The sequence below is a fragment of the Tupaia chinensis genome, unplaced genomic scaffold (assembly GCF_000334495.1).
Source record: "Tupaia chinensis unplaced genomic scaffold, TupChi_1.0 Scaffold000178_1, whole genome shotgun sequence".
Classification (NCBI taxonomy): Eukaryota; Metazoa; Chordata; class Mammalia; order Scandentia; family Tupaiidae; genus Tupaia; species Tupaia belangeri.
In genome coordinates, this window is record NW_006159653.1 from 503,049 (window position 1) to 514,250 (window position 11,202).

Sequence of the window (11,202 nt, forward strand, 5' to 3'; positions counted from 1 at the left end):
TTGTTGGCCCTTTTTGCTTTTTTTTTTTTTTTTTTAAAGAATTATTTATCTTAATTATTTAATTTGATCAGAGAGAGACAGAGCGGAAAAGTGAGAAAGCAAGCCACCAGGTCCAGGACTCAAACTGTGGGTGGCCATTTTGGATTGTCCAAACCTTCACCAGCACACCACCTGCTGGTCCCCTGACGTGTGTTATTTATTTATTTATTTATTTATTTATTTTGTTTTGTTTTAAGAATTATGGCACATGCACTCACCAGAATGTGAGAAATCACCTCACAAAAGGGATGGCTATGCCTCAATCTCTTCTCCATTTTTCTCTTGGAATTTTGGGCACCCATGCACATGCATGTGGCATGAGTTTTAAGCCGCCAGGTCTGGGGCTTGAACCATAGTCAATTATATAGAAGTCCAGCTATGTAACCTCTATACCCTCGGCTAGTCCCAGTGTTGTTTTTGTGTATTATAGTTTTCACGCAAAAACCTCTAAAAAAAAAAAAAAAGATTTATCTAGCGGCTGGAAGATTTCGTACGTTGCTGAACTTTCACATAGTCATCAACAGTTCGAGTTCCAGACTTGGAGGCTTAAATTCATGCCAGGCATGTGTGCGTGTATCCAAGATCCCAAGAGGAGAGTGGAGGAGAAGGGATTGTGGCATGGCCATCCCCCCAGGGGGTTGATTTCTCGCTTTCTGTCTCTCTCTGTCTTTCTGGAGAGCACATGTGCCCTATAGCAAAAACCTCTGTTTAAAAGAAAGAACTATTATTTATTTAATTTTATTTATATGCATATATATGTATATACACACACTTACTTACATATATGTGTGTGTGTGTGCATTTTAATTTTTGGTATAGGGCATATGCGCTTACCAGAGGGGGAGAGGAGATGTGAGAAAGCAAGCCTCCAGTTCTGGGACTCGAGCCATGGTGGGCCATGTAGGAGTCCAGCGCTTTAACCACCATGTCACCTGCTGGCCCCAAGTGTGCAGCTCTTCCGTGTACCTCTGTGAGCTGTGACACACTCATGAGCCCGGTGGTGAACCCTTGGGGAGTGTCCTGGTCCCTACACAGGTTCCTGTGTGCGCCACTGGCCTCTGCCACTGTGGGCAGTCGGCCTCTGCGAGCTCTGGCGGTGAAGTGCCCGGCTTCTCTCGCACATGTGCTCTCTGGGGCTCACCTGTTGTCCAGTGTTAGTGGTCTGCTCCTGCCCCCCATGAGGGACCCACGCTGGGGACTGTAGTGAGCAGCCTCCCGTTTTTGTTATAGAGTGTGTGCACGTTCCAGGGAGGGACAGGGAAACGAAAAGTGAGAGGACACCTGCCAGGGGCATGGCCATGCCACAATCCGGTCTCCATTCCCCTCACGAGGTCTTGAACATGCACACATATATGTGTGCCCGGCATGTTTCCCCAGCTACCAGGACCGGGACTCGAACTGTGCTGAACAAGCTCCTGAGAGCACCTCAGAAGTCTCTCTGCACTTGGATTCTGGCCACGTGCAGTGTAAACTGTTACTCATAAAACTGCCGGCTGCTCTTCAAGCAGCTTTGTCAGCGGCATCCTCTTGGCGTAGACTTTAGTCTCATTTCTGGCTCTGGCTGGCAATCCGGGGTGCTGGGTGGGGCGGCCTCAGTCGCAGGTTCCCTTCCTGCACCAGAGGACCCCATGTCACTGGGGATGGCGGGTCGAGGCGCACCTTTGGACCTGAGGTCTTCTTGGCAGTTGTCTGTCTCCTAGAGCTGTGGCCCGACAGTCGCTCTGAGGCCAGGTCTTTTTGACACAGTCCTGGGGCTCGGGGTGCTGGGGTGTCCTGGACACAGTCCTGACCTCGGGGTGCTGGGGCGTCCTGGACACAGTCCTGACCTCGGGGTGCTGGGGCGTCCTGAACGCAGTCCTGAGGCTCCGGTGCACTGTGTCTGGTGGGCTTTTCTGTCCCCCAGGTGTGAGCCCCACACCATGGCCAGCCTGTGAGACCCGGGGCTGGGCTCTGCACTGCCTGCTGGCCTGAGTTGCGACCCTCCGGACGCCAGTTCTGATAGCAGCGGAGTCTGTCTTGCGGTCTAGCTGTGGTCAGATCTTGGACGGCGGCGTGCGTGTAGGAGGCGTGCCGCTGTGGGTGCTGGCTCCCGTGTGTGGGGACTCTCACCCTGCACCGTCGGTCCTGGTGGAGATGGGGGCGCCGGCAGGCCTCGTTCTCAGCAGGTGTATTTCTTTCCACCCCTGAGCAAGCCTGTCCAGTGTCAGGATAGTCCCCAGTGGGATGCGGGAATCAGGGACGCCCGCGCCAGTCGGTCCCTGGGAGGGTCCCCTGCGCCCTCAGTGTTCGGGCCGTGGGGGTGATGGTGTTAGGACCAAACCCAAGATGGGAGGGCGCAGGGGCCCCATGGGGCAGGGAGGGGCTGCACCTGCAGACCACGCTCAGCCTAGAGGTGAGTGCCTCCCACCGCCAAAGAGCTGCTGGGGTGACCGGGCTGTGGCCGTCTTGGAAGACTGCCGAGGCGCCAGCAGGGAACTCCAGAACGCAGTGCCGTTGGAACGTTTAGGAGCACAGAGGGAGGCTCCTCGTCACCGTTGGCTCCGGGCTCTGGTTGGCTGTGTCGCGTGTGGGGACGCCTCCGGCTCGGCCCCTGTGCTCTGCCTCACGTGGTGGGGGGCTCCTCGTTGGGACCGCGTCTCGTTTCACACAGCGGCTGGTTTCCTGGGTGCCACCAAAGGTGCCCCAGGTGGTCTCGGCACCGCAGCTCGCTCGGGGCGGTGACTCAGGGAGCTCAGGCGTGGAGCTCTTTGGCTTGGGCAGCTGCAGTGCTGAGGAGGAGGAGCGGGACCTGGGCCTATAGGTGTGGGCAAGGCAGGAGCCCCGCAGGGCTGCTGGGGACGCCTGGGTGAGCCTGCACTGGCCCGAAGCCCAGGACTCTCCAGGGCCGTGGTTGAGGCTCACAGAGCAGGCCAGTCCCGACACTCCCACACTGGGACCGGGAGTCAGCGTGTTCTCCCGGAAATCTGCATCTGCCCCACAGCTGCCTAACACACCGTGCCCCCGCGCCAGGTCTGACCTACCCGCGGCGCAAGGCTGCTGACCAGGGCTGTCTGGGGTCACATGTGCCTTGGAGGTGGGTGACAGGGAGTCAGACTTCCCGTCTGGTGACAGCACGGCTGCCCAAGGACGGCCGTCTCCCTGAGCTGCACTCTCCCCAGTGCCTGGCCACCCGGCATGGCCTTTTCCCTGCCTCCTTGCCTTGGCCTGGGCTGTCACAGCTGCTAGGTACCCTCCTGTCCTTGCCAAGCTGACAGGTGGTCCTGCGGCCCCACAAGGGCACTCACGATGGTGCTGTGGCTTGTGGCTGCTGCCGAGGGCTGAGGCGGCCATTGTGCACAGACCTGGGTCCTTTACTGAGGCCACGCTTTCCGGGATGGGCCCAGAGTCCCTTCCCTGTTCCCCCTGCAGGGGCCCCTCCTGGCCTGGGCTCTAGGCTCTGTGGCCTCTGCCTTGGCCCTCTGAGCTGCCCCATGGGGCTTGGACCACTGCATCCAGTGTTGCCTCCTGCACCCATGGGGGCAGGTTGTGGTCTCCTCCTCAGGGAACAGCTGTGCAGGACTGGGTGAGGGTTCTTCTGCCCCACCCCATGCCAAATCCCTAAGGGTGATATGTATTTATTTAAATTGTTTTTAAATTAACTTCTTTAAGTTTTGTTACAGGGTGTATATGCTTCCAGAAAGGCAGAGCTAGGGGAAAGTGAGAAATCACTCCATGGGGGATAGCCATGCCGCAATCCCTTCTCTTCCATTTCCTCCTCCTTTTGGGATTTTTGGCATGCACGCACCCGGCATGATTGTCCAGCGGGGACCTGAACCACGTAGGCCACTTGGGCTCCCGCCGCCCTCGCCACCACGTCACCGGCTGGCCCGCACGGCAGTTTATAGTCTTTCTGTTTTCAGTTTTCCAGTTTTCACTTGGATTATGTCAGGTGAAAATGTCCCAGCCCAGGCAGCCGCTGTATCAGTGTGGATGGAGGTGTCTGGGCGGCCTGGGTAGCACAGCTGGCCCCAGGGGCAGGACACTGTGGATGCTGCTGGGGGTGTGGCTCGAGTGTCCCTCTCCCCGAGTTCCACAGAGCAAACCCCTTGGCCTTGCAGGACATCTGCCAACGTGTATGGTCAGCGTGTGGTCGGTGTGTGGTTGGGGCGGGCAGAGGAGATGGGGGCCTGGCCGGCGTGGCAGGGTGGGCAGACTGGAGGAGGCTGCGGTGAGGGCTGGTTCCGGCCAGACCCAGAAGCTGCAGGAGGCCAGGCGGGCAGCTGAGGCCCATGAAGGCTTCTCGCACGGTGCAGCGGGAGGTGCACAGCTCTGCCGTAGGCCGGCGCTCTGGACTGCTGAGGAGGGGCCTGGTGCAGGCAGGGCACTTGGGATGCTGTGCTGGCCCTTGGGATGTGGGAGGAGGGTGCCCTCAGCCTCAGGGCCAGCGGGGCCCTGTGGAACAGTGCCCCTGGGACTCCAGCGCTCCTGTGAGGGCATGAACGCTGAGGGGAGGGAGAGAAGCCTGGCCCCAGCCTGTCTGCAGTGCTGGTCTCCTCAGGAGGAGAGGCTGGCCGGCACCCTGGTTTGCTGGGGGGTACAGAGAGAGGCCTTCCAGAGGGGGCAGTAGAGGGCCCTGCAGCTCCTGGGCCATTGCTCCGCCCAGGTGCGGCCCAGGCTCTGGAGGAGCACTGGGGTGGAGGATGCACAGTAAAAGTCCCTGCTCACACCGTGCGGGGCGGGCGTCCCCAGGTGCCGTGGGGCTGCCTGCCAGCGTGCTAGGTCTCTGTCTCCAGCCTCAGGATGGCAGGCCGCCTGCCGTGAGAAGTCAGCTTTTCCTTTATTTTTTTCTTACTGTGAAGTAAAATATGGGAGAAGATGAGTTAGGCACCTAGAGCCTACCACCCAAGATAGGATTTTTTATTATTATTTATTTTTTTGGAGAGATTTTTGTTATGGGGTGCACGCGCTAGCCAGAGAGACCAAAAGCGAGAAATCACCTCCTGGGGTGACGACGCTGCAATCCCTTCTCCATTTTCCTCCCGGGATCTTGGGGACACACACACATCCGGCATGAGTTTTAGCCACCAGGTCCAGGACTCGAACCGCAGTCAAGCTACACGGGAGCCCAGCGATGTAACCATTGCGCCGTCTGCTGGCCCCCAGGATGTTTTACTGTGTTACAGAATCCACACTGCCCGATTGCAGGTGTTCTGAAAGTGTCTCATTTGGCTTGCACATAACACCGGAGCTTAGCACCTGCGTTTTCCCCCGCCGCCCTCTGAGAGAGACAGGGGCCCTGCAGGCTCCTCACCCTGCAGCCCTCCTCAGCCAGCTGGGGCTGCGGGGCCAGAGTGGGGCCCGGGGCCTGCCCGTGTGCACCATGGTGCAGGCTTTGTGCTGTGCTGTACCGCCCGCAGGCCTGCCCTGTCCTGTTCAGAAATAAAGATGCGACTCTGGGGTCCTGGCAAGAAGCTCCTGTCGGGCTCCAGTCCCCCGTCTCTCATTGTGGCGCAGGGTGCCTCTGTCTCTCGGGGGCTGTCTCGCACTCAGTCCCTTCATCGTGGTAGCCCCAGAGCGGCTGTTGTGAGACCTCCCCCAGGGAGCCCTGGGTCACTTGGGCCTTGCCCAGGCGGCCTCCTGAGGCTGGGTCTTCCCCCGCAGGTTCGGATGGCCAGCTGCACGGCGTTCCTGCTGCCCAGGATGAGGGTCTCCCGGTCTGTCCTGATGACTTCGACGACTTCATCACCTGCGAGGCGAGTGCCCTGGGCCGGCCAGGAGGGCAGGCTGCACGCACCCCCCGCTCTGCTGCCCGCCTGCGAGGGGCTCTCCCTGCACGCCTGCTGTCGGGTGCTGTGCTTGGGGTCTGCGGGCCCGGCGGCTCATGACTGCTGCCGGGCAGAGGGCGGTGGGCGACTGGCTCGGCAGAGGCGTCGCTGCTGCGCCCCGCTGACTTCCGGCAAGGCAGAGCTGAGGCCCTGCACGGCCTTCATCACCCTGGCACGGCTTTCTGTGTTGGGGCTGCCCTCCCAGAGGCAGCTGGTGCGAAGGCGACATGGGGCTGGGATCGCCGTCCCCGTTCTCACGGTGCTGCCCAGAAGGCCTGTGTGCACGGCTCAGAGCGTGGGTCTACACACGCCCACAGGCTCACAGGGTCAGACCCTGGAGGACACCACCTTTCGGGGTAATCAGAGCCACGTGGGCTGCCAGGGGAGGCAGAGGTGGCAGCCGCCAGCCCCTCCGTCCTGGCCAGCTCTCGTGGGGGCTCTGAGCTGCGGGTCCCTCAGTGCAGCGGTCCCAGCCTCAGCTCCTGTCAGACAAGGGAGCCCCTGTGGCTTCTGGGTGGCCCGAACCTGGCACACCACAGGTCACAGAGCCCCTGCCTGCTCGGGCAAGTGCACTGTCACATGGCCTGTCTCGCTTTAGCCAGAAAATCCACTTCTGCCAGCACAGACCCAGACCTGCTCCCACCAGCCACCTGGGAGGGCCGCTCTTCGCGCTTTGGTCCGAATCCAGCCAGGCCCAAACCTGGGTCTGGGGCTACCTCTCCACCAGCCGGTTGGGCTGCCTGACGTTCACTCTGCCCTCACCTGGTGGGGGCACCTTCAAACACCTGGGGCGTCCTGTGTGGCCGCGGGACACAGGCACGTTTGGGCTGAGGTGCAAGAGCAGGCCACCGTGACCTCGGACTGGGCCCCTGTTGCTGCGAGGCACCCAAGGCTGCGTGTTTGCACGCCTCAACCGCAGGCGTGCTACTGAGGCACAGAGGTGCCCTGTCTGGTGTGTCCCGGCCCTCCCCTGAGTCTCGGTTCCACCCTGTGTGGGAGTGCGGGGGCTGACCAGCAGCCCCTGCAGGAACCTGGGCCTGGAGGCTGAGCGTGATCTCATTGGAAGGGGGTCTCTGGGCCGGGTGAGGCTGTGCGGATTGGCTGGGCTGGAGTCCAGTGAGACATGTCTTCAGACGAGAAGGGCTGTGAGGGCAGAGGCAGACCGGGCAACTCATCACAGGGCAAGGGCCCCTTGGCTCTCCCAGAGCAGCACAGTGAGGGGGTGTCTCCCAGGAGTCTTGGGAAGGGCCCGCCCCGTGCCTTTGGAGCCCCGGCCTCCAGAACTGTGAGAAGAGACCCAGGTTGTTCCAAGCCCCATGTTAATCCCCGCACTGCCTGCGGTGTCTCGCTGTCGGTACAGGGCCCCAGGCGTCTTGTTCTCAGCCTGTCCTGTCCTGTCCTGTCCTAAAGGGTAAAGACACCCCCCCCCCCCCCGTGCCGGGGCTGCTGCCTGAGCGTGGGCGGAGCAGTTGGGCCTCCGTGTACCCCCAGCACAGACCCTTGACCTGTGTGAACTGGCCTGGCGTGGCTTCACCCCACACAAGATGTGAGTGTAGACCCTGCATTTCAAAAGACGTGGAAGGAACGGTTCTCAGGTTTTTAGATCCTAACTCTTTTTTTAAATGGAAGCTACATTTTAATTTTTGTTACTTTTTTAGAAAAAATGAATACCCTTTATATTTTAAAGGAGTTTTAGGTGAACAGAACAACATGAAACATTAAAAACAAAATATCAGTCTGTGCAGAGCTCCCACCTGTCCAGAGCTCCCACCTGCCCAGAGCTGGTGTGTCAGGGCTGCAGGCTGGCGTGAAGGCGGCATTGCCCCAAACCCCGTGGTTCACACTGGAGCTCACACTGTAAGAGGTCTTCAGGGAGTTCATAGAAATGGTTATTATGGGGACTAGCAGTTAGCATAATGACTATATCACTGGACTTCCATGTAGTCGCCCGCAGTTCAAGTCCAGACCCAGTGGCTTAAACTCACGCCGGGCACGTGTGCGTGCGTGCCCAAGATCCCGAGAGGAGAATGGAGGAGAAGGGACTGCAGTGTGGCCATCCCCCCTGGGGGTGATTTCTTGCTTTCTCTCTCTCTGTCTGATAAGCGCGTGCGCCCTACAGTGAAAACCTCTCAAAAAAAAAAAAGGATGGGGTGCTTTTATCTCTCTTTTTTAGTTTGTTATAGGGCACGTGCACGTGCTGGAGAGCGGGAGGTCACACCCGGAGAGTGGCCACACCCCTTTCTGGATTTGGGCAAGAACCCTCGGTGCCTGGCATGTTGTCCAGGCCACCTGGTCTGGAGCTCAGCCCCCTTACCCCTGTGCCACTTGCTGGCCTACTTTTTAATGTTTTTAGGTGTCACTTTTAGGAGACTGGAACTAGATATCACAAATCTTATAGAGAAGTTGCCTTAAAAATAAATAAATAAAAAACAGAACCCTGCACGTCGTGTGTCCTTGAGAGCCCGAGCAGCAGTAGAGTTGGAGGTGCAGCCCTGGCTCTGCGTCTGGTCTTCAGAGAGAAGGAAGCCGTCTCTTGATCTACAGCGGCTCCTGTCCCACCTGGGTGCTAACGCGGGAGCCCTAGTGTGCTGGCCCGCCGGTGTTTGCGAGCTGCAGCTGCCTGCCAGGGCCTGCCTGTGTGCTCCCAGGGCCGCCTCCCTGACAGCGTGGAGCAGGAGAGGGGAGTGCTGAAGGGGCGGGCCAGATCTGCCCTGATGTCGGGGAGCTCGGGGGCGCCTGAAAGCCCTGGGCCCTGGGCTCTGCTGGCCAGGCTCACCGAAGTGGGGGAGTCAGAGAGCACGGCTCAGGCCTTGCCACTGTGTCTGCAGAAAGGGATGCGTCTTTTGTGCAGACTCTTATCAGGAGGGTCAGAGAGTCCAGAAGAAAGCTGCTCTGTCTCGAGCCCTGCCTGCTAGCTGTCTGTCAAAACAGGCAAGGACATCTCCTGACCTTTGCCCCCTCTATCCTGCCAGTGCCAGCAGTGGGTTTAATGGCGCGTGTCTAGGGCGGGTCGAGCCTTCCCCAGCCCAGTGCTGTGGTGGGGTGAGCACTCAGGCTTTGCAGAAGCCCAACACGGGGCGCAGTGGGGGCAACGCTGCCGCTGCTGGCGGAGAGGACCACTGAGCTCTGCGGATGGAGCTCCCCCGGGCCGCCCACGGGCCCCTGGGCCTGCGTTCCAGGGTAAGAGGAGGAGGGCGTTCAGGAGAGAAGGACCCGGGCCTGGACGGGCCGCACTGAGTGGCCATGGCCCTGCGCACGCCGCCGTCCATGTCCCCGCAGGCCGGCTCCTGAGCCAGTGGCTGCCTTGGTGCGCAGCAAGTTCCTCGGGTGCACTTCGAGTTTCACATGAGTTTGTGTTAACATTTATAAGTTTTTAAAAATATTTATTTTTAATTTTGTTTATCATTATTATTCGATTTTGACCAGAGAGAGACAGACTCAGGGCTGCCTTCCGAGGCCTGTGCGCCCACAAGGGCGCAGGCTTGTTGGCCACACCAGGCTTCTGCCCGCACAGCCACCGTCACGGTTTTCTGGGAGGCACAGTGGGTGCGGTGGGGCTCTGCACACGGTGCCCGCTCCTCAAGGAGTCCCAAGCCCAGAGTACAAAGTGTGTCCTTTCTTGCTAGAACGACAACTTCTCTAAAACCTTTATTTGTAAATCATTAACTTCGGAGTCTTTTGAGTATGAAATGCTGGCTTTTTCCACCCTGTAGCTTCACCGGAATACGGTTGCCGTTACTTGTGCCTCGCAAGTGTCCCGGTCAGTGGTCCCCAAGTCCTCAGTTTACCCATTTAGTCTGCAGGGTCTTCCTGTCCGCCCCGGCCCTGCGCGAGGTGCCGAGAGCACGCCAGTGGGAGCAGAGTCATGGGAAAGGCAGCTCTGGCCGGCAGGTGGCGTGATCCGGGCGCTGGATGCCCACAGGGCCTACCGCGGTACTTGTTCTGTTCTTAGTGGCTTGAAAAATCACAAATAAATAGATAAATAATTTTTTTTAGAGAGTTGATTGCTTTGAGGTTAGACCTTGACTCTGATTCTCCGAGCAGTAGCCTGAATGCACATGCGGCCCCTGCAGCGTTGGCTGTAAAGGCACGGTCTTGCCGCCGCGGGCATCGCTCGTGCACAGTCGCCGTGCTGGTGGCACGAGTGCCAGCTCCGTGGGACCGCTGGGGCGCGTGTGCACGCTTCGGGATGTTGGCTTTGCCTGACTTTAAAGTTGCTCGAAGGAGTGGACATGGGTTTATTTTGTAAAAATGCTGAATTCTGTTGTGGAAGCCAGCGTTCCTGTTTAGAGAGATTGCGGGGACCGTCCCCTCGCGTGGCTGCCCGTGAACGTGTGGCCATGTGCCGTAGTATCTGGCCCTGCCCGGCCCAACCCCGCTCATCTCTCCTAGGTCACCGAGGTGACAGACAGCGCGTACGTGGGCTCCGAGAGCACCTACAGTGAATGCGAGACCTTCACCGACGAGGACACGAGCACCCTGGTGCACGCCGAGCTGCAGCCCGAGGGGGACACGGACAGCGCAGGCGGCTCCGCTGTGCCCTCCGAGTGCCTGGATGCCATGGAGGAGCCCGACCGCGGGGCCCTGCTAAACGGCCGCGGGGCCCCTCCTGCCGTTCCCAGGCAGGTCTGTGCCCACGGGGCCGCCGCAATTGCCTGTCTGATGGTTGGCTGGGGCGCGCGGGCCCCACGGAGCTGCCACTTTCCTGGTGGACTCCCCGCCCTACCCCCAGCAGCTCCCCTGCCCTCGCTGCTGGCTGCCTGTCAGGAGACAGCAGGTGACCAGGTTCTGTTTTACAGCGTAGTCCGAGAGAGTGCACTTGGTGGGGGAGTCGGGAGAGGATGGCGAGCGTGCCTCCTGCAGGGATGTTGCCCGCAGTCCTCCATCTCCCCTCCCTTGAGGACTCTGGGCACGCACGCACATGGGTTTGGTGTGTAATTCGAGCTGTGGGTCCAGGTCTCAAACTGGGCAGTCGGCCGTAGCAGCACACCATGGGCGGCTGGGGCTGGGGCCCAGGGGCGGTTTAACTTGGCTGTAGGGAGATTGCAGAAGAGCACTCGTGCTCTGGGTGGCAGCAGTGCTGCTTGGGGCCCCTGACAACGCCTCGCCAGACCTCTGCCTGGGTCCCGCCCACCCAAGGTGTCTTGAGCCTGTGCCTTTGAAGATGACTAAGGAGCACCCTGGGTGGAGCAAAGGGCTTGGGAGGGGGGATCAGGGAGGGCCGGTGTTGGGTGCACCACGCCTGCCCGAGTCTTTCACTTTGTTTGCTTATTTCTGTCTCCCCGGGACTCTCACCGGGCCTCTGCCTTTGCCCACACGCGAGCAGCCACAGCCACGTGTGTGCCTGGCTGGAGTGGCG

The 11,202-nt window shown here is 59.7% G+C and overlaps 1 protein-coding gene across 1 annotated transcript in view; it reads left to right on the forward strand.

Moving 5' to 3' along the window:
- RAB11FIP3 (RAB11 family interacting protein 3) overlaps positions 1–11,202 on the forward strand; it is a gene marked incomplete at both ends in the record, with an annotated part of 63,155 nt that overhangs the window by 26,278 nt on the left and 25,675 nt on the right. Inside the window, 2 exon segments of the mRNA XM_014587008.1 lie at positions 5,680–5,771; positions 10,236–10,440. Of these exon segments, the coding sequence (XP_014442494.1) occupies positions 5,680–5,771; positions 10,236–10,440 (297 nt within the window).